At 37.0% G+C, this 27171-nt stretch overlaps 1 protein-coding gene across 1 annotated transcript in view; it reads left to right on the top strand.

Moving 5' to 3' along the window:
• LOC149828849 (Calcineurin-like metallo-phosphoesterase superfamily protein) overlaps positions 1-24787 on the top strand; it is a 117780-nt gene extending 92993 nt beyond the window's left edge. Inside the window, exons 6-10 of the mRNA XM_090016990.1 lie at positions 22886-22993; positions 23219-23447; positions 23700-23948; positions 24314-24481; positions 24575-24787. Of these exons, the coding sequence (XP_089873116.1) occupies positions 22886-22993; positions 23219-23447; positions 23700-23948; positions 24314-24396 (669 nt within the window). The 3' untranslated portion in view covers positions 24397-24481; positions 24575-24787. The remainder of the gene's footprint in view (positions 1-22885; positions 22994-23218; positions 23448-23699; positions 23949-24313; positions 24482-24574) is intronic.
• The last annotated feature ends 2384 nt before the right edge of the window (positions 24788-27171 follow it).

The following is a 27171-nucleotide window of genomic DNA, read 5'->3' as shown; positions in this document are numbered from 1 at the left end:
TTATCTATAAACTCACGACTCATAACAATCCCTACTCCATTCCTATTTCTATTTATTCCTGGAGGTTCTATCACTTTTGCCTTCTTACCTACCCATTTGGTCTCTTGTAGACATAAAATATCAATCTTTCTCCTACACATAACATCTACTAACTCTACCAACTTATCAGTTAAAGACCCTATGTTCCAAGTGGCTAACTTAATTTTATGGTCTTGGACTAACTTCTTTACCCCCACCCGTCCAACAAAGTGAGAGAACCCTTGCCTATTTGACACCACACCCGGGTGCCGATGTGACGCGTCGCTTTTCGGCGACGACCTAGCAACCCTTGCTCATTTATCACTGCCTTCGGGCCTATAGAGTACAGCGCGTCGCTCAGTAGAGAACGCCCCAACGAAATTCTCATATTGGTTCATATTATTAGGGTATGACTAAGTTTTTATGCTGGCTGTCACTGGCCTACCGCAACCCTCCTCCTTTATCCGAGCTTGGGACCGGCAGTGTATAACTAAACAGTTATACACAGGCGGAGTTACCAATTGCTTAAGAAGCATTGGAATAAAATACAAGAGGGGCTGCACCCCTTTATATACACAGTTGAAAGAGGACTCAATAGATCCAACAACTCTATTGCTAGTCAAGTCTGGACAGGACTTGACTAGCAACAGTCATTCTAGTTCAAACTGAACTAGATGACATAAAGATAAAAAATAAAAATAAAGGACAAAATTACAAAAAAGAAAGAAACGAAAAATATATTTATATATATAATAATATAATATTATTATTATATATATGTACAGTTTACATTTTAACACTCCCCCTCAAACTTACGGTGCAATGAGCGAAAGTTTGTCTAAGAGAAAGTGAAATCGGGGAGCAGCGAGAGGCTTTGTAAAGAAGTCTGCTAACTGATATTCTGAAGTGACATATGACAGATCAATTATCCTGTGTAGTTATTCCTCTCTGACGTAGTGACAATCCATTTTGATGTGTTTGGTACGTTCGTGGAATGTTCTGTTACTGCAATATAGATCATACTTTTGTTGTCACGACACATTTGTGAAGCCTTTGTTGCTTCAGCTCCCATGTCAACAAGCAGTCGTCGGAGCCAAACTACTTCCATGGTCGTGGTTGCCATGGCTCTGTATTCAGCTTCGGTGGATGAGAGAGATACATTTTGCTGCTTTTTACACTTCCACGAGATCAATGATTCCCCTAAAAAGACACAAAAGTCAGTGGTTGAGTGGCTGTTATTGGGATCTCCTCCTCAATCAGCATCAGTATATGCAATTAAATCAAGAGAAGAGGAGGAAGATAAGAAAAGTCCTCATGAAAGAGAGGACTTGATGTATCTGATAATACGCATGACTACTCCCATATGAACAGAAGTAGGAGCATGTTGAAATTGACTTGCTGTGTGAACAACATGTGCTATATCTGGTCTGATAATGGATAGATAGGAAAGTGCCCCGACAAGCTGTCTGTAAGGAGTAGGGTCTGCAAGAAGTTCTCTATCATCAATCTTCATTTTAACATTAACAACTTCTGGAGTGTCAATTTTCTTATCATCAGTAATACCAGACCTGAAAACAATATCAAAAGCAAATTTAGTTTGAGATAATAAATATCCTCTAGGAGAATAAGCAACTTTAATGCCTAAAAAATATCTCAACAAGCCCAAATCAGTCATTTCAAAATGAGATTTAAGAAGTGTTTTGATTGTTTTAACTCCCTGTTTATCGCTTCTGGTGATGATCATATCATCCACATAGAGAAGAAGCACAATAATCCCTGCATCAAAAATCTTAATAAACAAAGCAGTGTCAGTTAAACAGAATTGAAAACCAATATCAATCATAACACGACTAAACCTATCATACCAAGCTTTTGGTGCTTGTTTAAGTCCATAAAGAGTTTTTTCTAAGCGAAGGACTTTACCCTTAGGAATACTTAGAGCAGGAGGGGGTCCCATGTATACTTCTTCAACTAACTTTCCATTTAAAAAAGCATTTTTGACATTCATTTGAAAAATAAACTATTTTTTGATAGAAGCTAAGGCAATTAAGGTTCAGACAGTTGTCATACGAGCCACCGGAGCAAAGGTTTCTTCGTAATCAATCCCATATTCTTGGGCATAACCTTTGGTTAATAAACGGGCTTTATATCTTTCAAGAGTACCATCACTCTTGGCTTTAATTTTATAAACCCATCGACATCCTATAGTTTTCTTTCCTGGAGGAAGATCTTGAATATTCCATGTAGAAGCCTTTTCAAGTGCATCTAATCTAGCTTTCATGGCTTCTATCCATTTGATAACATTTTTTGCTTGAAAATATGTGGATGGTTCTTCATATGAGTGAATTAATGCAATAACTGCCCTATATGTGGGTGAGAAAGACTCGTATGATACAAACTTTTCTAGAGGCCTCGAGACTCGGGATGATTGTCTAGTTGGAATGTTAGAATATTTTTCAAGTGCACATGGAGGATTAGACTCTTGTCGCCTGGAATATTGAATGCTAGTATCTCTATGAACTTCATTTTCAACATTAAGATCAATAATTCTTTGATCATCATCAAAGTTATAGTCAAGGTCATATTCATCAGATGTTGATGTTAGATCTAGCAAAAAGGAGTACTCAGTGACGCCTTTTAATTTTCTAAAATCAAAGAAGCTCTCCTTTTCAAGAAAGGAAACATTTCTAGACACATATAGTCTATTATTTTTGAAGTCAAAACATTTATAACCTTTCTGTTTTTCAGCATATCCTGAAAAGGCACAGGGAATCGCACGAGGGGAAAGTTTATCATTTTTGTCAGTAAATATGAAACATTTGCACCCAAATATTCTTAGTCTGGAGAAATGTTCATAAGTTTTTCAATGGGATTGATATTTTGTAACGAAGAAGATGGCATCCTATTAATGAGATAGGTGGCAGTTAAGGCAGCTTCTGCCCAAAAGTCTTTCGGGACTTGATTTGTTATTAATAAAGTCCTTAGTGGTTTCTATAATATGGTGATGTTTTCGTTCTGCCAGTCTATTTTGTTGAGGTGTATAAGGACAAGATCTTTGATGTGTGATGCCATGCAATTTAAGATAATTTTGAAAATATGTGGATAAAAACTCTCCCCCTGAATCTGTGCGAAAAATAGTAATATCATTTTGAAACTTGTTTTTAACCATATTATGAAAACTTTGAAAGTATGAAAATACTTCAGACTTATGTTTGAGAAAGTACATCCACGTATGTCGGGACAAATCACCGACAAAAATAACATAGTAAACAAATCCTCCTTTAGAAATTACTGGTGCATGACCCCAAACATCCGAGTGTATTAATTCAAGTGGTCTTGAAGAGAAAAAGGTTCTGTTATGAAATGGTAATCTTTTCATTTTACCGATAATACAATCTTTACAATAAAATGATTCAAAGTTACAAAATTTCCCTAGATTTGAAAAATGTTGGATTTTGGCTATATGTGGGTGACCAAGTAGTTCGAAACGCGAGGACTAAGGTATATAAGGAGGTTTATGACAAGCTGGATACCAAAGAAGGCGAGAAGGATATTTATAGGCTTGCAAAGATGAGAGATAGGAAATCGAGGGATTTGGGTATGGTTAGATGTATCAAAGATGAAACGCAAAGGGTTTTAGTCAAAGATGAGGCGATTAAGGAGAGATGGAAAGATTATTTTGATAAGCTATTTAATGATAGTCATGCTCAAGATCTTGGAGACTTATCCATTCCTTTTCATGAGATAAATCGTGACTTCATGCGCAAGATTCAAAAGAAAGAAATTGCAGAGGCTTTGAAGAAAATGAAATCAAGAAGGGCAGTTGGCCCAGATGGTATACCTATCGAGGCTTGGAAATGCTTGGGAGAGAAAGGTTTGGAATGATTGACAAATATTTTTAACTTGATTTGGCGAACAAATAAGATGCCTAATGAGTGGAGGAAGAGTACTTTGGTGCCTTTATATAAGAATAAGGGTGATATACAAGATTGCACAAACTATCGTGGTATAAAACTCATGAGTCATACTATGAAACTTTGGGAGAGGGTGATTGAGTCTAGGTTGAGGAAGGTTGTCATGATATCGGAGAATCAATTTGGTTTTATGCCTGGAAGATCAACTATGGAAGGTATACATCTTCTTAGACAACTTATTGAAAGATATAGAGAGAGGAACAAAGATTTACATATGGTTTTTATTGATTTAGAGAAGGCATACGATAGAGTACCTAGGGACGTTCTCTGGTGGACAATGATGAAGAAAGGTGTTTCTCTCAAGTACATTAGTATAATTAAAGATATGTATGAAGGAGTAGTAACCAATGTCCGCACTTATGGAGGGGTGACAACCAATTTTCCTATAACGGTTGGGTTACATCAAGGATCTGCTTTAAGCCCTTTCCTATTTGCGATAGTGATGGATGAGCTTACGAGATCAATTCAAGAAAATGTACCGTGGTGTATGTTGTTTGCTTATGATATTGTTTTGATTGATGAGTCTAGAGCTGGGTTTAATGCTAAGTTAGAATTATGGAGACAGACATTGGAAGCTAGAGGTTTTAAGTTGAGTAAGAGTAAGACTGAATATATAGAATGTCGGTTTAGTAAGCAACGAAGTAGTGATGGGAGTGTAGTGAAGCTTGGTGAGCAAGAAATACCGGTGAATGATTATTTCAAATATTTGGGATCCATCATTCAAAAGTATGGAGAAATTGATGGAGATGTAAATCATAGGATAAAGGTTGGGTGGATGAAATGGAAAAGTGCAACTGGAGTGTTGTGCGATCGTAGAATGCCATTGCGGTTGAAGGGAAAGTTTTATAGGACGACTATTAGACCCGCTTTACTATATGGTACGGAATGTTGGGCTGCCAAGAGACATCATATTCAAAAAATGAGTGTAGCTGAGATGCGGATGCTTAGATGGATGTGTGGAAACACTATAAAAGATAAGATTCAGAACGAGGAGGTACGTAAGAAGGTAGGTGTTGCACCCATTGAAAATAAGATGCGAGAGAATCGTTTACGGTGGTTTGGACATATTCGGCGAAGGCCTAATGATGCTCCCGTTAGAAGGTTGGAGAAATGGGAAAATATATTAGTTAAAAGAGGTCGGGGTAGGCCTAGGAAGACTTGGATGGAGATGATAGGAAAGGATATGGATAGAAATGATTGGAGGAAAAGGATTCATGTGGAAGACCCAAAATGAATTTCTTTTTTGGTTTATATCGCTGACCCCAATTGTTTTGGGATGAAGGCGTAGTTGTTGTTGTTGTTGTTGTCTGGGTGACCAAGTCTCTTATGCCACAGTTCCAACTCTATTTTTTGAATATTATAACAAAAAGCTTTCTTCGTCATTTCCAAAAAATTCATGTAATAAAGTCCTTCTTTTCTATGGCCTTCCCCAATCAGCTTGCCTGACTGACGATCCTATACCCAACAACCATGAGAAGAAAAGGAAATATTACACCCATAATCATAAATTTGAGATACAGATAAAAGATTTAAATTTAATTTGGGAACATGTCTAATTTCTGAAATAGAAAATTTCTTTGTTTTATAAATTTTTTCAAAATTTCCTATTCCTTCTATTTCAAGAGAAGTCCCATCAACAGTAAAGACCTTTGACACACTTGTTTTATTTTTAACACATTTGGATAGACTTTGATTATTTAGGGTTATATGAAAAGATGCATCAGAGTCAAGGAGCCAAGAAATTTTACCTGGATCAGAAAAAGATGAGGTTGCTGCGCTGGTTGAAGCTTCAGATGAGGAAGAGGCACCTTTGATGAGAGGCTGAAGAATCTCCATTAGTTGGGCTAGGAAAACTGGTGCATCCTAATCTTTAGGCTCCGATCCAGCAATTGCAACTCTTTTTTCTCTCAGCTCCTTAAGTTTGGGACATTGTGGCCTGTAGTGTCTCGGTTCATGACAGTGATGACAAATAACTTTCTTCTTATCATAGTCACCATTTTGTCGGTTAAAGTGAGGAGGCCTATATGATCGAACATGATTCCCTGGTCTAGACACGGTTAAAACGGAATCATCTTCAATTTTTAAAGAACCTTTCCGGAGACAATTTTCTTCCATTGTTAACTCTTCAATAGTTTCAACAATAGAAGAAATTTTTTCCTGGTGAAGTAGGGTCGATTTAGTGGTTTCAAATTCCGGCCTTAATCTAGTGATAAACTGGTAAAAATGTTCAGCATCGAGTTGTTTCTGACGAAGCTCGATGTGTTCGGCACAATGCCATTTTGGTTCTAAAAGGGAAAGTTCTTCCCAAAGTTCGGACAACCCATTGTAATATTCATGAATAGTTTTGTCTCATTGTCTCATCATTCAAACTTTTTCTTGGAGGTTGCACATGTGTGCAATATCTTTAAGGGAATACATATTCTTAAGGTATTCTCATGCCTTATCGGCATGCTCAAATTTAGCAAGACTTGAGCATTTTTTAATGTCAACGCTATTGATAAGCCATGACATTATCTTCGCATGAGATATTCTTCATTCTTTCCATTTCTTCTCGTATGAAGCAATAGCCTTGATTTTCTCTTCTTCCGATAGAGGGACCTCTTTATCTCCCTTCTTTTTAGTAAGAGATATCTTAGGTTCCGAATCGGAACTATCAACAATCTCTCATAGGCCTTTTCCCCATATATGGTGCTTCATGATTGAAGCCTATGTTACATAGTTCGTATCACTTAGTTTCATAGGCATGATGGTGACTTTATCATTGTCATCCATCGATTACAAGGAGAGAAAGAATAGGGATAGAAGAGAAACAAGAAGGAAAATGAAAAAGAAAGAAGAAAAAACAATACAACAAGATGTGAAATCTTCCTCAATGAAGTGATAAAACACTTCTCTTCAGGTGGCAAACACTTTTGCAAACGGGCACGGAAACCGGTGCAGCTTTTCCTCAAGATTTAGTACTTCCGCGGCTCTGATACCATGAAATGAAATGGGGATCTTCGAAACACGAGCTTAGATTCACAAGGGCAAGTGTGAAGAATGACACTAAAGCATAACCCTTAAAAAGGGTATAACTGAAAACAAAATAAAAATAAAAATAAAAATGTATTCTTTATTGATATGAAAAACCAATTGCTTAAGAAGCATTGGAATAAAATACAAGAGGGGCTGCACCCTTTTATATATACAGTTGAAAGAGGACTCAATAGAGCTATTGGACAGTCCAACAACTCTATTGCTAGTCAAGTCTGGACAGGACTTGACTAGCAACCGTCATTCTAGTTCAAATTGAACTAGATGACATAAAGACAAAAAATAAAAATAAAGGAAAAAAATTACAAAAAAGAAAAAAATGAAATATATATATATATATATAATATAATATTATATATATATGTACAGTTTTACATTTTAACAAAAATAATATTCACGATCTAGAGAATAATCAGATTTGTGATCAGAATATAACGATTCTGATCAGAAGCATGATACAGATAACAACGACTGAAAATTAGACAAAAAATAACAACCCAATAAAATGGGACCTCGTTGTAGATCTGATTACTGATCGTTGCAGTTCTAGAGACGCAGACAGATCACGCCCAATAAGATCTAATCACAAATTGACAGATTTGATCACATAGACTGATTATGTCTGTTGAAAGAAGCACCAAACCCTAGGTAGAGAGAGAGATAGAGGGAAAGATAGAAGAGAGAGAGAGAGTGAGAGTGAGAGGGAGAGACGGCTGCACAGAGAAAACACTTCTTACTTTCATTAGGGCTTCTCTCTATGTTAAATAGAGAGAGGCTAAAAAGACTAATTACATCTAAGCCCTTTATGAAAAAATAATTTCAAATAGCCTCTAATATAAAAAGACTTAACTTAAAACCACCTATTCTCAACACTCCCCCTCAAGCTGGAGCATAGATATCAATCATGCTCAGCTTGTCACAACATTTTGAGAAATTAGGTCTCGCCAGGGCTTTGGTAAAAACATCCGCTACTTGATCTTCGGAAGATACATGATCGGTGCAGATAAACTCAACTTGAACCAGGTCACGAACATAGTGACAGACAAATTCAATATGTTTAGTCCTTTCATGAAACACTGGATTGTTGGCAATATATGTAGCAGCCCTATTGTCACACATCATCAACATAGGAAGGGATACTTTCTCCTGAAGCTCGGTCAAGACTGATTTTACCCACATAATCTCAGCTGCAGTCTGGGCCATTGCCCGGTATTCAGATTCAGCACTCGACCTGGCTACAACGGTTTGTTTCTTACTCCTCCAGGTAACAAGATTTCCTCCCACAAACACACAAAATCCAGATGTTGACTTCCTATCTTCGACAGCTCCTGCGTAATCTGCGTCAGTGTAGGCAACCACATCCAACGATGGATTTCGTTTAAACAACAGACCTTTACCAGGAGATGACTTTAAATACCGAAGAACCATCATAGCTGCATCCCAGTGAACTTTTGTAGGTTTGTCCATGAACTGACTGATTTTACTCACAGCTAATGAAATGTCAAGTCTAGTAACAGTGACATATAGCAACTTACCCACCAAGGATCTAAAGCTGGCACTATCCACATAGTCAGACTTCTCATCGAACATGTGAGTTTTGGGATCCATTGGAATATTAGCTGGCTTAGCTCCTAGCATTCCAGTCTCTTTTAATAAGTCCAACACATACTTTCTTTGAGACAACACTAAGCCCTCTTTGTTTCTTGCAACCTCGATACCCAGAAAATATCGAAGGTGACCAAGATCTTTAGTAACAAAGTGCTTCTGAAGATGATCTTTTGTTGCAGAAATATCTTGGGCACTGCTCCCTGTTAATATGATGTCATCGACGTATACCACCATAACAATAATTCCAGTACTGGTTTTTTTGATAAATAAGGAACGATTTGAAGCTGACCTGACAAATCCAAAGCTCGACATTACCTCAAATAATTTGTGAAACCATGCCCGCGGACTCTGCTTTAGGCCATAAATAGCCTTCTTCAACTTGCACACCTTCTGACACTCCCCCTGAACCTCGAACCCTGGAGGTTGTTGCATGTAGACAGTTTCATGCAAATCCCCATACAAAAAGACATTCTTGACATCCAACTGAAACAAGGGCCATTCATGGTGCACAACAACAGAAAGAACGAGACGAATAGTGTCAAGACGAGCAACTGGGGAGAAAGTTTCAAAAAAGTCAACCCCATAAGTCTGAGTGTAGCCTTTTGCAACCAACCGGGCTTTGTATCATTCAATCGACCCATCCGAGTTATACTTAATGCTATATACCCATTTGCAGCCTACAATATCTGCATTTGTGGGAGGATCAACCAAGTCCCAAGTGTCTCGAGACCATAGGCATCCATCTCATCACGCATAGCCTGTATTCAGTTGGAGTCTACTAGAGCTTGACTTTGATGAAGTGGAACAAAAGAGGCAGACAGAGCAGAAATAAAATTCTTCATAGATGCCCCAAGATTAGCTTCTGATACAAATTGCGTGATGGGATAAAGAGTGCACTGTCTCTTTTCCTTGCGCAGAGCAATGGGAAGATCAACATCAGATGTAAGGGCAACAATTTGCTCAGAAATACTTACCTGAGGAGAAGGAGGTGATGGCGGCATGGAGGTAGGAGGCACCCTGAGCGTGTATACTATGGGAGGGTTTCGGAAGCGAGACACACCTGACACTGGAACCAAGGACTGAGGAGGAAGCGACTCTAACGGAAAGGGAGGAATCGACAGAGGAAGGATATCACCAAGGCTCTCCTGTAGTCTGGGAGTAGTACTTGAAAAATAAGGAATAGACTCAAAGAAGGTAACGTCCGCACTAACATACTCTTTATGAGATATAGGGTCGTAGCAACGATATCCTTTTTGGTTCTTAGGATACCCAAGGAAAACACATTTAATAGACTTCGCAACAAGTTTATCTCGATCCGGACCTAGCTTATGCACAAAACACACACATCCAAAAACTTTAGGGGGGATAGGGAAGAGAGGAGCCTCTGGATGGAGAATTTGAATAGGGATTTGGTCTTCTACAGAGCTTGACAGCATGCGATTTATCAGAAAACCAGTTGTCAGAACCGCATCGCCCCAGTATGAAGCAGGCATATTGGATTGAATCATAAGGCACCGAGCAACATTAAGGATTTGTCTATGTTTCCTCTCAGCTACTCCATTTTGCTGGGAGGTATGGGGGCATGTAAATTGAGGTTGAATCCCATTACCAGAATAGAATTGAAGTAAGTCTTTGGATTTGAACTCAAGAGCATTATCAGTGCGAACAATTTTAACACATACATCAAATTGAGTTTTTATCTCGGCAATTAAAGATTTAAGAATGACAGGACCTTGAGACCGGTCTTTTAACAGGAACACCCACGATAACCTTGAGAAGTCATCAACAATAACTAGATAATAACGACACTGAGACCTATTCGGAATCCTACTCGGACCCCACACATCGACATGAAGAAGATCAAACAATCCTTGACTTGACGGACTCTGACTAGTGGGGAAAGAGCTTCGACAATGTTTTCCCAATTGACATGTTTCACACTGAAAAGAAACTGAGGGAGGTATATGAGGAATGACACGACGAAGTTTTGTCACTGGAAGGTGACCCAAACGATGATGCCACAATAGAGGACTTGAGGATGATGTACCAGCTGAATAGGCTGAAACTTCGGGTTGGTGTAGGTAATACAGACCACCTTCCTCATAGCCGCCACCAATCTTTCTCCCCGTCAGCAAGTCCTGAAAGGTGCACCCCATAGGATCAAAAATCACTCTACAATTCAAATCTTTTGTCATTCGACTGACGGATAGTAAATTCTGTGGAAACGAAGGAGCATGAAGAACATGCGACAATTGAAGAGTAGGAGTAATAGACATGCTTCCCTGCCCTACAATTGGGGAAGAACTACCATCAGCAAGACGTACCCCTTTTTGACTAGTCACAGGTTTTAAACCCAAAAAATTACTCGAATTTTCGCACAAGTGACCAGAGGCTCCAGAATCAATGATCCACCTATCACCTTGAGCACACAACCTCCGCAACAGAAGACTTCGAAGTGGATGATCGTAAAGCAAGGAGCTCGTCATATTCAGCCCTGCTAAGTGTTACATAATCATTGGAGGAATCTGCATCTGATTTAACCACTTGAGCCATAATATAAACTAATTGGCTAGATTCAAAAAATCAAGGAGCAACCACACGCGCACACCCACTATCAACTACGAACCCGACTATATCAAGTTTTGATTTCACCAATGAAATCTGAGAAAAGCGACTTGCTACTATTCAGATCCAAACTTAAATTTTTTTTTAAAGAAACTTGACCAACACCTTCCACCTCAACCGCGGATGGCTATTGGTTGCAAATCAAGATCACACATCCAACACGATAAAGATGTGTCTGGTTTTCAGACTATCACACATCAGTTTTCCACGACTACACAGTTTTCCCCACCAGAGATAAAATCTGGACAGGCTTCAAGTGACACAAGGAATAGCGTATGTTATCATCACGCATCAGCCACTAAGACAACCAGTAGCAGAACTCAACACAGAATCCCTCGACAAAAAACAATTCCCACAAACAAAATATTTTCCCACACTGCAGGGAATCACGCCTGCTGCTTAAAAAAAAATCTGCAATAAGTTAACATGCTGCTTTCACCGCACACTTTCCAGCCAAACAGATCACGACACAACAGGGAACACGGCTGCTAATATTCATCTTCTGAAATCTAACAACAAAATAGAATCTGAGATAAACTCACCATCCAGATTCACAACTAGCAATAACTTGAGCACGCAGAAACATAGGCCTTCAAAGAACTCGGCAACAATACAGTGCAGGAAATTACAACATCACGACAGAGATAAACACAGCAAGGACTCACGGCATCACAACAAAAAATCAGGGCAGAAAACCACTATCCACACGCCACAGTCAACTTCCACGTCAATCTTCAGCAGACCCGATCTCCACTTGATGGGTAGCAACTGGCGACTTCAACCATGACAGAAAATCGAAGACTTGATTTTCTTTCCCAAGCCTTCCTTGATCACAACAAACATACCCAGATTTGAGTAAGATCTGATTCCTCCCCCTGTTTTTTTTTTAATCTTCACCCTATACACGACGAGTTCTAGCACCCACGACCATTGGGTCTTCATCCACCTTCTAGATCTGGCTTCAGATGTGAGTCATGACCTCCAGTCAGATCTTCATTGTCGTGACTAGGTCTGACTACAAATCTGTCGCCAGATCTGATCTTCACCAAGAGCCGCTGATTGATGATCAACAGAGGAGCGATATCTACCAAGAGGTTTTATGCAGATGCTGATATTGCTTGAAGGAAACTAAGATTGGAGCTCAGGCACCCAAGATCGCACGTGGCTCTGATACCATGTTGAAAGAAGCACCAAACCCTAGGTAGAGAGAGAGATAGAGGGAAAGATAGAAGAGAGAGAGAGAGTGAGAGGGAGAGACGGCTGCACAGAGAAAACACTTCTTACTTTCATTAGGCCTTCTCTCTATGTTAAATAGAGAGAGGCTAAAAAGACTAATTACATCTAAGCCCTTTATGAAAAAATAATTTCAAATAGCCTCTAATATAAAAAGACTTAACTTAAAACCACCTATTCTCAACAATGCCCAATCACGAACCTTGCTCTAATACCATGTTAGAACAGCAAGGTGTGTGTGCGTACCTGAATCGAGTCTGGTTTGATCTACAGAAGTGGTGATGACGGAGGACGACACGCTGAGTGGCTCTAATCTCCAAGGCTGCAGCCACTGCCCAAGAGTGAATCTGTTCAATATATATTGCGGCCTCTAATTAAGGCTATCATACAAAGGTCTAAACAACCCTTGACTCAGCATGTTTGGATCTCAGATCCACATCAGACCCAAACCCAAACCCAGGATAATGCAATAAATAGATATAACGTCTTAACAGTACCAAACACCCTGTTCGTTTTGCTTGAAACTGAATCCGGAAAGGGCAGCCAACAAAAGCTCCTTGTCAGGGCCAGTTTTCCCATTGTTTTGCCCTTGATCCTTAGGTAAATATTTGCCTTTAGCTTTAGGATTGTACCTCGAATCATCTTTGAACCAACACTTTGCTTTTACATGTCCTTTTTTCTTGCAAATATAGCATGTAGGAATGCTATTATTGAATGCACCTCTTCCTCCTGGAGGGATATTGGGAGTAGAAAGAATTCCTCGGCCTCCTTCATTGTAACTTCTGCCTCTATCATGTCCTCCTCTACGTCCACGATCTGAAAAGGATCCCGTAAACAACACATCATGAGAATTTGCTTCAGTCTTTTCTGTATCTCAAATCTCTTTCAACGATATCTCATAATTGAGTAGTTTGACTTTCAGATCATTAAAAGTACAAATGATCCCAGTATACTGCAAAGTAGTAGACAACACATGAAATTCAGGTCCCAAGCCAACTAGAGCTTGCTGAATTTTGTCCTCTCTGACACTTGACATCCAATTAATGCTAGCTGATTTGTAATGGACTTGATCTTATTGAAATATTCCATAATAGACATGACTGCCTTCTTCAACATTTGAAATTCTCTTTTCAAATAAATGATCTTGGCCTTTGAAATCTGTGAGTAGGTCTACTATAATATATTCCATAATGTCATCGCAGTGCAATCATCTGGAATTCCCACCAATACCTCTTGAGATAGGGTCAAAGTGATGTAGGCCACTAAGGCTTGATCCTTCTTCATCCAATTGACAAAATCTGGATTCCTAACAGTCCTCGTTACAATTACAACCCCTTTGTCATCTTTATCTTCCTGTATAAGAAACTCAGATGGAGCAACAACTGATAAGATAGTTGGAGTTATTCAGTTTTTTAGAAGTGACCCTGACTCCTAATAAAAGGAATAATCTGTCTTTTTCAGGTAAGGTAGTTGGAGTTATTCAGTTTTTCAGAAATTAATTGGCCAAGAAAGTTAGCAGAGATGGATCTTGAAGAGAAACTTGAATCCATGATATGTGAATAAAGAATCAATGCAAAAGGAACAAAACAAGGCAACAAATAATTAAAGAAGAAAATGAGATAATTAGTAACCAAGATGCAGAAAATTAGCAACAGTAATTGGCAGCAATAACAGTCACATCCTTTTTTTTTTGCAGAAAGGAACGTGAACAATAAATTAGATATGTCGTTGCAAATAGAATATCTTAATGAAATCACGCGTCAAAGTCAACTTGGAATCTCTTTTTTTCGTTGAATGACACAAAACAGGAATCGCTGGCCTTAGGTGACGTCAATATGTTTTTCAAATCTGATAAATCTGGTTTGGCCGATGTGACCCAAAACACAAACGAGCCAAAATTTATAAAAGAGATTTCAAATCCAAGATCTTAAGGAGAAAAGAAAGGGTCAAGAAATACGCAGATCTGATTTGAAGGAAAAGAAATAACGAGAAAACAAAGATAAGAGAGATTAAGGAATCAAGAACCAAGAGAAGAAACACAAATTTGAGAGAAAATGAAAGAAAAGAGAGGAAGAGAGAAAAAAATAGAAGACTCAACTGTTACCTGGAGAAAGAAAGATCGAATCTTGAAGCTCACCAAGATTTTCTAGCCCCACTCAGGATCATGGCTCTGATACCATGTTAGATTTAGATTTTCTAAGGTTCTTGTAGGGAGAAAGAAGACAAGAGAAAGGTTTGGGCTGAACTCTCACGATTCCCCATATGGAAAAATCATGCCGTATTATAACTATTTATATTCACATTAACACAAAATACAAGAAGATTAATAAAGGCTATTTTAGGAACACTATATAATAAAATACAATAGGAAACTAGGAGATGTGAGCAGTGATGTGAACAATAACGTCGTGAACAATGACGTGAATAGTGGCATGAACAGTAACATCATAAACAAGATCCAGATCCGACCACCTCAAACCTCACACTCTAATAATCAGAGTTACCAGAAGCTTCTTAGGTAGGTGGGAAGCTCGCTTCCCGGAAACTCGCTTCAGAAGCGCGATACTCGCTTCCGAAACTTCATGGGATGCTTGATTCCCCCACGCTTCTTCTATGCTTTCCATACACATGGTCTATGCATACTATATGCTTTTCTCATGTTTCTTTTCATCTTTTTCATGTATTTTCTCTCATGCTTTCACTCACTTTCCACGTACTTTCTTTAAATTGGTAACCATCATTGTTAGATTTTAACAAAAATTTAACTCTTTTATAGAAAAATCATGAAATATAAGAATGATCAATTTTATTTTAGTTTGTATTTGTTTCTTGTTTGATTCCATATTGCTTCATTTTCTATTCATATTTCGGTTTTAAATTGAAAATTCGCTTCCCACTTCGTATACATTTTAAAATGTCTCGCTTCCGCTTTCCATATCGTTTCCCGCTTTCGCTTCCTAGTTTGGCAACCTTGCTAATAATACATTTAGATGTTTGGGTCCCAAGACCTATTATATCTAAGGGTGAGTTTTTTTTTAAGGGCAAGCTGGGTTTAGGCAGACCCCTATCAAAACAACGGCCACCCCATGTGGCAGAGGGATTTGATCCTGGGCTTTCAGCTTGACACAGGACCCTGCTTACCACATGCGATACCACTTCGGTGGTATCTAAGGGTGGGTTTGCATATTATGTAATCTTTGTTGATGATTTTACTAGACATGGATTTATTTTCTTAAATACGAATCTGGAGTTTTTTTTTCACATTTTCATATATTTCACAATTTTGTCAAAAATAAGTTTAAAAATGATATCTCTATCTTTCACACTGAATCAAGGGGAGAATTTTTATCAAAAGAATATAAAGATTAAATGATATCATACATCAAAAATTTTGTCCTTGTACTTCATAACAAAATGGTTTAGCTCAAAGAAAACATAGGCATATCATGGAAACCACAAGAAATTTTGCTTATTGCAAACCAACTACCTAAAGATTTTTGAGTTGAAGCTACATTAACTGTCGTTTATCTCATCAACAGAATGCCATCCACCTCCTTGAAAAATGTATCACCAGTTGAAAAACTTTTTAAACTTATCCTTGATTAATCTATATTAAGAGCTTTTGGGTGTAAATATTTTGTTTTCACTGAGAAAATGATAAAGTTTCTCCCCGTGCTATTCCTTGTGTCTTTTTGGGATATGCAAATAATAAAAAAGGCTATAGATGCTTTGATTTTAAAAATAAAGAGTTGTATGTTTCAAGAAATGTCTTTCTTAGAAAAAGAAAGGTTTTTTTAATTTGAAAATCTTAAGAAAATAATTGAGTATTATTTCTTGTTGGATCTAATTCTAAAGTTTGGTGATTGTGATATTGACCTTGATGAAGATCAGGAAGACATGAATGATATAGTAAGTGAAGAGGAATCTCATGATAATGAGCTGAGTGAAGAACAACCTCGTAAGGATCAAAGTTGTATCCAATATTCCAGGCATAATAATTCTGAGCATCTATGTGCCCTTGAAAAACATACCAATAATGAAAACGATATAGAAATACAAACTAGAAGGTCATCTAGAGTATCAAAACTCCTAGAAAAAATTGTCTTATGAGTATTTTTCACCTAAGTATCAAGCCTACATTGCGTTAATACATTCCTATATAGATACCTCGAACTATGTTGAAGCAAAATAACATCTTGAATGGGTAGAAGCCATGAGGGTAGAATTAGATGCCTTAGAAAAAGCAAATATTTGGATTGTCCAAGATATTCTCCAAGAAAAAAAACCTATAAATTGTTGATGGGTATATAAGGTAAAAACAGAGTGATAGAACTCTTAAAAGATACAAAACCAGATTAGTTGCCAAGTGATATTTCCAAGAGTATGTAATAGATTATGAAGAAACATTTGCCCCAGTTGCTAGGATGACCGCAGTTAGGACCTTAGTAGCCTTTGCCTCTACGAAGAGATGACCTATATATATCAAATGGATGTTAAAAATGCATTTCTTAATAGAAATTTGGCTAAAGAAGTTTATATGGAAACACCACCTGGTATAACCATTCCTAAAGATAAGGCTTTTCATTTAGATAAAGCCCTCTATGGTTTTAAACATGCACCAAAGGCTTGTTATAATCGGTTTAGTCAAGTTATGCTTGATGCTGAATTTCAATCTTGTTTGACTGAGACAATTTTGTTTGTTAAGATTTCTGATGCAGGTATTATTATTCTCCTCTACGTGGATGACATGATCATCACAGGAGATGACAAACAGGGAGTTGAACACATTAAGAAGCTTCTCAAAACACATTTTGAAATGACTGATTTGGGGTTTTTAAAATATTTTTTTGGTATAGAAGTTGCTTATTCCTCTAGAGGTTATTTACTGACTGAATCTAAATTTATCGTCAAGTCAAGTATTTCAGATGATAAGAAGGTTGACACTCTCGAAGTTGTAAATACCAAAATAAAGATTGATGATAGAGGACCACTTGAAAATCCAACACCGTACAGACAATTTATCGAGGCACTATTTTATCTCTCAATTAGCAGTTCACACAAGCCAGTTTCAGCATGCTCCCACATCTGTTCATATGGGAGCAGTTTTATGTGTTATTAGATATATTAAAACTTCTTTTCTTCGAATACTTTTTTTTTTTGCATCTTCATCATTAGATTTAACTGCTTATATTGATGCTGATTGGGAAGGTGATCTCAATAACCGACATTCAACCACTAGTTTTTATGTGTTTTTAGGTGACTCATTGACCTCATGGAGTTGTAAGAAGCAACAAAAAAGTCTCTCTTTCTTCGATTGAAGAAGAATATTGAGTCATGGATACAACCACTATGAAAGTGGTCTGACAAATTGTTGGTTGACATGGGAGTCCAGATTACCGTAGCATCACAGATGTACTATGATAACAAAAGTTTCATTTACATTGCCAACTAGACCTTTCATGAACGTACCAAGCATATAGAGATGGATTGTCACTATGTATGAGAGAAGTATCTATATGACCATCGATCTTTCATTTGTCACTTAGAAATATCAATTGGCGGATTTCTTCACCAAACCTCTCGCTGCTCTTGGATTTCACTTTCTCTTAGACAAACTTTCGGTTATCCAACCGTAAGTTTGATGGGAAGTGTTATATATATATATATATATATATATATATATATAACTAGAATTAGTAACTCGGTTAGTTCTTAACTAGGTTAGTTTATTTTTTCTTTTTCTTTTTGGTTAGAAGTCAACAAGAGTTGACTAGTCAAAGAGATGTTGGGAAGGCCCAACGGCTCTATTTAGAGCTGTTGGGGTCTCTCCCAACGTCTCTTTGGAGGCCCTTCTTGTATATATAAAGGGGTGAGACCCCCTCCCTCTTGTAATGGTTCTTGTATATGTTTAATCTCAATAAAATATTATTTTTTTAATCTTGACTTGGCCACCTTTGATGGATTTAGTGTGCGAGCCCATTTTGAGGCTTTTGTGTGTTCTCTTGAGTGTCCACTTTGATGATTTGGTGAACATCTTAAGAGGAACTCGTTTTCTTACAAAAAGTAGTTGGTCAAATATGATAGACACATACCTGATGTTTTGCAATCCTAAGCAGAACCTATGTTGTTTGGGTATTTGCATTTATCTGTGAGTTTTCACAAATCTGCTTATGAGCCAAAAATATCTATTTGTTGAGAACAGTATGCTATGGATTGAAACAAGGTATTAGATTTGCTAGGTCAAATAGGTATCCTTTTATGACATGATGTTTTTCACAGTTGCTACTGTGCTTGTGAAGTGCCATAATTAGACTTTACTTAATAGAGTTTGATTTAGAAAGTAATTTCTTCGGAAGATAAATTCTGCCCACTCCTCTGACATGAAATGATGACCTGGGCTGAGATGAAATGGCCCAGACCAGACACAAATTGGTTTCGCTCTTGCTAGAAGTGGTTTCTTACCTCACTCATGGCCCACCTTTTTTCCTTGGTTCTTTGTAATTTATTTCATTCCCCTTGGGTGACTGCTTATCACCCTCTTTCTCTCTTAGTAAATTTCTTGTCACTCAAATTAAAAATAAAGTAATCTCACAGACATGAAATATGGCAAAAATTGTTCATAATACATAATACCTCAGGTGCTCTATGCATTTGAATTGTCATAACCAGAGAATTTTAATAAGGTTCGCTACAACAGATTATCTTGCAAACAGAGGATATGACAAAGTAGTTCACACTGCATGACACAAAAAAATGGTCCACCTTTTCCAAAATGAGACTCCTGTTAATTTCATCTGGTGTTTCTGTCAGTAGTTATATAAGATTTTTGATTGTGAGAGCAATCATGTCTTGTCATATGGGTATAGGTGTGATATGGCTGTTACGACATGTACACTTTTCAAAAAAAGGGTGTGGAGGCAGGGGCAGAGCCAGGAATTTAAGCTAGGGTGGGCACAAATGCACAGTAAAAAGAAAAAAAAAATCTATGACAATAAACTATACTAGGAAGTGCAAAACAAAATGGTTGAAACTAAACATGTTTTCAATAATAAAGAAAATTATTTAAGAACTGCAAAGTACCATAATAACATGTCTGTATACTCTAAAATTTAGTTTTGTTTGATATAAAGACCAAAGAAAGTACCCTCCATGAATAATGCAATGTGACTAAGCTTAAGGTTCGATCTTGAAATGCATTCAGCAAGACGTGACAAATGAACACAAACATTCTACAAATAAATAACCAATTAATTAGTTAATCTTTCAAAAAATTTATAAAGGACATCGCAAATGTTTTATAAATAATTAGAAAAACTACAAGTCACTCAAAACAAAGAGGAACATCAAACATATTTAATAAATTGTCTTTCACCAATTTATCTTTATCATAAGGTCAATAAATGAAAGCACCAATACAATGAACAAAAGATAATAAAACTAATAAGAAACTGGAATATACTAACATGTTTAAAAAAAATCAAATAGTTACTCTAAGGAATACCTTTTACATAAGAATAAAAGTAAGAATCATTTATCATTTATCATTTATTACACACTCACTTTCTGATAAAAAAATACTAATGTGCATTTTTATATTAACATAATTAAATGAAACCTATTTAATTATTTCTCTAATCAAATCACTAACCAACCAAAGTTTTTCAAATAACTTCTAAAATAATCGTATACTAATGATTACTAACAAATTACAAATATTTAATAAGTGAATAAGAACTGAACTAATTGAAACAAATACATGCTAATTGAAACAAACAAACAAATACATGCTAATTGGAAAAAAAACTTAAAATTCTCATCTATGCTAGTTGAAAAAAAAACCCTAAATTCTAAGTTCTAACCAAAGTAAGTATTAAAAAGGAAAAATACATGACACCTTAAAGGCATAATCCAAATTTCTTGTCATTTAAACAAATACAAAGTCAAAACCCTAATTCTTATATCATCAATTATGCATTTATGTTATTCAAGCATGTAGAATCATGTTTAATGTTAATTAAAAAACACAAAAATACCTAAATTAAATATTTATTTTATTTTAAAAAAATCTAAATGCTATTCGAAAAAAACATAAAAAAACTCTAAAACCTAATTAAATATTCATATATTAAAAAAAACTAAATGAATACCTCAATCCTAGCAAACATCGTTCATAGTTTTTATACATAAGTTAATTGAAACAAAAACTAACAAAACCCACCAAATTTCTAACTAAAATCAAGCATGTGGATAATGTATAATGTTGATTAAAAAAGTATAGAAATAACTAATTAATATCCATCTCATTAAAAACCTAAATGCTAATTGTGAAAAAAACACAAAAGCTCTAAACCTAAATGTTAATCAAAACCCTAATTCTTATATAATCAATTATGCATTTATGCCCTAAACACAAGAGAGAGAGAGTGAACCTCTTCCCGTGCGCACAGTGCCAGTGGCATGCACGGTGTGCTGGACGGGCTGAGGCTGTCTCGGTGCCTCCGGACGGTGGTTGATGGTGATGGGTGATTGTACTACTGTGGGGTCGGGGATGTCAGGGGGAGGGGCACACACACACACACACACACACACACACAGAGGCTCAAGGTGTTGTTGGCTTGCTGCTGTGGCCTGTAGGTTCACTAGCATGGGCGGACCCGTAGAGGGCGAGAGAGGGAGGGGGCCACATGTGGGGTCGCGGGGAGGTCGGAGGGTCGAAGAGAGAGAGAGAGAGAGAGAGAGAGAGAGAGAGAGAGTATCAAGGGGGGATTGGAATTTGGGAATGAAAGGGGAGGGTCAGGGTTGTCGCCCGTCGGCTCCCTTTGGGTCGGGCACTACCCACGTGTCATGCGGCTCAGGGAGGGCACTCCCCACCTTGACCCATATCCCCTTGGGGAATTTTTGTGGGTCAGGGTGGCCCACCCTTCCCACAATGTGGTTCTGCCCCTATGTGGAGGTGCATTCACGTGCACACACAAATATATATGGGAAAGTATTGTCTACCCTCATGGGTTCCAAACCACCTAGTTGAAACTCATAGGAGGAGGTCATTTTGACCGAATCTGACCCCATGGATGTATTCAACATGGGCGAAATGGTTGGAATGGACACTTGGATCATATTTTGCAACATCGAAATGCAATTTTCTGAGGGCTGAAATGTCGGTACATTGCAAGCTGTTGATGTTTCAACCCTTAGAAAATATGACATACATGTAGGGAAAACATGATCCAAGAGCCAGTTTGTACTAAGCCAAACATGTTGATCACATCTGGTGGGTCAGATGTAAAAAATAAATAAATAAATAAAGAGTTTTTTCAATTGGCGGTTTGGTACCCACATGTGTAGCAAACACACACACACACACACACACACACATATATATATATATATATATATATATGTGTGTGTGTGTGTGTGTGTGTGCACGTAGACAAGATTTCATATGTTGAACTCATGTGGCTTTTATCAATGTTGCATCGTACCGTATGGTACGATACATATCATAAGTTTGGCCTAATTCGATACGGTACAACCCTGTATTTTATGATACACAGTGTATCATACGATACCTGTCTGATGCACTTTAAAAGGTCTGAAATTCAACTTTTTTTAATTTTGGATTTCAAAGACCTCCCTAGGTCCGATTCTCTCATTTGTGTAGAGGCCTTTAGATGAGAACCCACACACCCTAAGAGGCGTGAGCAATTTAAGAGGGCTTTTTCGGATTTGTCACGTAAGAGTTGAATGGGTTGAAGAAGAAACATGCATTTTGAATCAATAAGACATTCAGTGGATCAACGTAAAAGGAGCACAAGAGGTAGATGATGGAGAGCTCACGTATATTGGAGACGATGTGGATGTTGAAGGAGAAGGAGAAAAAGTAATGATGATGATGATGATTAAGGTTATATTTTCAAAAAACTTGGTTATTTAACACTTACATATTCATAAACTTGGTTATTTTGTTTTTGTTTATATAATATGAAAGTATGAGTCTTGTGGCATGTTCTTAATTGCAAGATATTTAATATTTTGCATTGTTCTTGTGAGATATGCATGCAATATTATCTATATTAGTTGATGTTTGATGATGTCTTATGCGGCTCATGGAGACATAAATGCTTCATATGTGATTTTATGGTTGTATTTTGTGCTATTCATCATTGTTTCATGTGTTACAGTTTTTTTTTTGTTTTTTTTTCTAATTTTTTCTGATTTTCCTGATTTTTTTAGAATTTTTGAATTTTTTTATTAAAAAAGTTATGATTTTTTACGTTACGAATCTAACTTTGGGCCCGACGAATACAGGTAACGATACACTACTTACAACCTTGGCTTTTATTGCTTCACTTGATTTGTGGGTTCAGTTTCTTATCTCACTTGTGTAACACAAGGTTATATCAAACATGACTGCTGTTGCAAGTCCCTTATTTGATCTGGAAGCATGGGCACGTTTCCCCAAGGAGAGAGCAAGACTTATGAAGCTTATTACAGATAGCAATGTAAGTTATACTGAACATTTTTCTTTGAAGAGGGCATGCTAATTTTTAATAAACTGAAATTTCTATCAGATTGTGCTCTCTACCTCTTTTCTTGGGTTCTCTTTATGATTTCACCCCATGAAAAAAATTTAAAAAGTTATTGATGATTTTCAGCTTTGTTTCTCAAATAGTTTTGATTTGTAAAGTCTTACTCTTCTGTATGACTAAGGTCCTGTGCTTGAACAGAGAAGTGGAGTCTTCTTCATTAGTGGGGATGTTCATTTTGGAGAAATTACACGATATGACTGTGGTACTGGATACCCGCTTTATGATATAACTTCAAGTGGGCTTACACAATCCGTTGAGCAGGCAATCCCTCAGTCACTTTCATTTCTGGTGAGAATTGCAGCATGGTTAGTGCCTAGTACCATGAGGGTTTATGGAGAAAATTGTCGTTATAGATCATGCACATATGGTATGTAATTTCTAATAAAGACTCGAATTCTTTGTGGATGTTTTGCCCATTCTGACTATTCATTCGTTTCTCTAGTGCAACATATTGAGTGCATTATTGATGTACGTGAAGCTCTGAGTAAATGTTGTATAAAACTTTGGTTATATACACATTGACTCTCATTCTGATTAATATCTTTATTTGAGCGTTCTTACCATTTTAGGTTCTAAGAGGCTAGCTGAAATTATTGTCATTTTGATTTACTTTGTGCAGCCAAACCCAACTTTGGTGCCATTGAAATATATTGGAATGCTGCTCCTGTATCTTTAAAATTTGAGCTGAGAGATGTGAATGGAGATCCTGTTAACAATGTAAAGGTACTGCTCTCAGAGTTGCAAACTGAAGGAAGGTACCAAATTCAAGCCAGATCAGGAGGTTACAAGCACCACTGTTCTCTTGAAGTTGATCTTCCTTGGATTGCTAGACATCAGTTAGCTATTGCGTTCTATGGATCTTTATTAGGTAATCAGCTTTTCTTAGATGATTTGGTTTCAAATTTCTTAACTGAATTGCATTTTCCTGTTATGACTGAATTTTTATGAACACATTGAACATAATGCTATAGAATGCAATAAAACAAACTTTTCTTCTCCTTTTAAAAAGATATTACAAGGCAGAAAAAAAAAACTGATGTGTGAAAAGAAAGTTCAAAGTAACCAACATTTAATCTTCCTCTTTGTGGCTTTTGTTGCTTCTCTCTCTCTCTCTCTGCTGCAAAAACCCGAGAAACCCCATCTATGCACAGAAATTCGCACAAGTTTATGCATCCACTATTCAACTGTACCTTAATATTTTCCTTTTCTCTTTTTATCCTACATGTTTTTCAGGACTTTCTCTCTTGTTTGGATTACTCATCCATATGACAGTATCAATAAGCAAACTAATCTGTGTCAAGGTCAAGCGAGACTAAGTGTGTCATTCTGTTAATGAAAATGGGGTAGGAAGTCGTCCTGAACCAGGTGGACCCTCATAAAATGAGTGTCAGCAGAGTGAAGGTATATGTGAACTTGAAAGCTAAGCTGAAGGGACATCTTTTGTTTTCAGATCTTCCTCTTCAATAATTGAGTATCTTTATTTCCCCTTTGCAGTTAAAGTTGTTATATTAGAGCAGCAGAGCTAGAGAGGTTCTTCTGTATGTCTTTTGAGTTATTTCCTTGGCAGCTGAGCAAAGCCTTTCTGTTGCAGATTCCAGTTATGGTCTTGTACATTTGCATGCGTGCATATGCATTTGCGAATGACTTTATACACAATGTGCATGTTAAGAAATCATTGCCACTATATGCCAGAGAGAGAGAGAGAGAGAGAGAGAGAGAGAGATTGTTATTTGAAAAGGAAGAGATGATCTCTATTAGTTTGTTGAATAAAAATCTGTCGAAAAAATTGTTACACCAACAATGAATTTTGTTAGTGAATGATCACATCTATGGTGTAAGATGTTGAAAAAATGCTGTTAAAGCATGTCTCCAGTAACGATTACTATTTGTTATATTCAATGGTTCACATCATGACAAAATTTGTCTAATTTCAACATATTTTAGTAAAAATTTTCAATTTTATCGTTTATTTTGATATTTTTTATTATTTATATGCGTATTATTCTTGTTATTCTGAATTTACTTAGAATATTCTGAAATATTTTACAAAGAATTTTTTTTTAAAGATCTTGCATGATTTTTCTTTCTAAGAAGATCCCAAAAAGCAAGATTTTGACTACGCTACAGATATAATCTTTAAGTTAAGGATAAATGATGATTAAAAATTGGAATCCTGGTGGGGGAAGTAAATGCAAGTTGTTCTTTGTTGTCTGCTATGAACCCCTTTCATTCAAGGAAATGTTGTTAATCTAGTTGTTGCATTTGAGTCCAACAATGTTATCGCTCCCTGTACAATGCTTTAGTTGTTTCCTATTTGGGTCGACCAGGAGCAGTGCCCAACCAGATTATAGAGGTGATATTCAAATTCCGATATTTTGTAATTAGTCACATTCCCTAGTTTTGTAACATACTTGCCTGTGAATTTGCCAAATCGACATCAATCTCACTAGACGCTAACTGGAAGGACAAACCACCAGACGGGTGGCCTTTCGTAAAGGAAATGTGAATCATTGATAATTTTGTACAATGTTTTTTTGAGGAATACACTGCTAGGGTCTGCTTTTTATCAAAAAATAAAAACAATTGTTTGCCGTTTAAAGTTTCATGGCCAATTGAAGGGCTTGTAGCTAAAGTGGCATAATGGATTAATAGATACACACATGGTACCCAACATGATTCCTGATAGTAATAGGAATCGGTTTTAATAATCTTACGAGCAGTCTTCAACAGATAAAAGTACCAATATCTCCTTGAAAGTGCCATTTTCAAAAACTTGTAGTTTACTTTGGACAAAGTCAAACAACATTTTTGAAATGCAGTGAAAGGCATTTCACAATTTTACATTAAAATTGAATTCTATTCTTTTTATCTTAGGAAGTAACTGTAAATTTTGTTTTTGAAAACGCCACAACTTTGTGGAAGTGTTTTGGTAATTTTCATAAGTTGAATGTCACTATATATATATATATATATATATAACTGAACATATTAGGTTTCATTTCTTGTTCTGCCCCATAGTTTTGAAAGGTTTTATGATAGATCTGAACCGTTAGATGTGTTTAGCATGCTTGATTTATTGGGAATAGACTCTTGGATCAAGTTTTTTCGATGAAAACACATGTTTTTATGAGCCAGGAAAAACTGGTACCTTTATAGCTATTGATTTTGGATCACTGGAAAAACCTGTATACAGGTCAGATTCTGATGATCTAAAGGCTGGTTCCCATCAAACAAAACCTACAGGTCACGTCCATGGTGTAAGATCTAAGAAAAAATGCCAAAATGATGATTTTTGAGGGGGGCAGGACTGGGCAGAACGAGAAGGTGGGCAGAATGAGGGCATTCTCTCTATATAGAGAGAGAAATCTGTTTGAATAATCTAACGAGCAGTCTTCAATAAAAGTTACCAAAAATCTCCTTGGAAATGCCATTTTCAAAAACTTGTTACTTTCCAAGAGAGTATATGGGACAAAGTCACACAACCTTTTTGAAATGCAGTGAAAGGCATTTAACAATTTTCAGTCAAAAAATTTTGGTACATTGTGAGCCGACCATTTTGAAGATCTTAAGAAACCTATATGTGATCCAAAATTGTTTTCCACTAAATAATAATTGTAAATCTATAAGGTCTTATCAACATAAAAGCTCAAAATTTTAGAAAAATTGAAGCTTCTATTAGGTGGGAATAGGTACTCCTGAAGCACCTTATCATTTTACTCTCTCTCTCTCTCTCTCTCTCTCTCTCTCTCTCTCTCTCTCTCTCTCTTAGGCTGCATGGTTGCACAGCAACCAGCGCAAGTTTGTTGGTCTTCAATTCCGAGAACACAAAAAACATGAAAAAACCCTGAAAACAGCATTTTTTTACTATAGCGACGCTTTTCAAGCACCACTAAAATACTTTAAAAAAAAGATTGACATTGTCCCGGGCCGATCTTTCAGAATAGGGCATGTGCAGTTAGGGGTGGCAATCGTGTTGGGTTGGCGGGTCGACCCGACGGGTTGGCGGGTCAGCATACCTCAACCCGAACCCGACTCGTTTATTAAACGGGTCGGCTGTGGCAAACACGAACCCGACCCGTTTAATAAACGGG

Source organism: Nuphar pumila, chromosome 9 (genome assembly GCF_984573655.1).
Source record: "Nuphar pumila chromosome 9, dmNupPumi1.hap1.1, whole genome shotgun sequence".
Classification (NCBI taxonomy): Eukaryota; Viridiplantae; Streptophyta; class Magnoliopsida; order Nymphaeales; family Nymphaeaceae; genus Nuphar; species Nuphar pumila.
The sequence above is the reverse complement of the archived record's forward strand: the minus strand, read 5'-3'. Positions and strand labels throughout refer to the sequence as shown.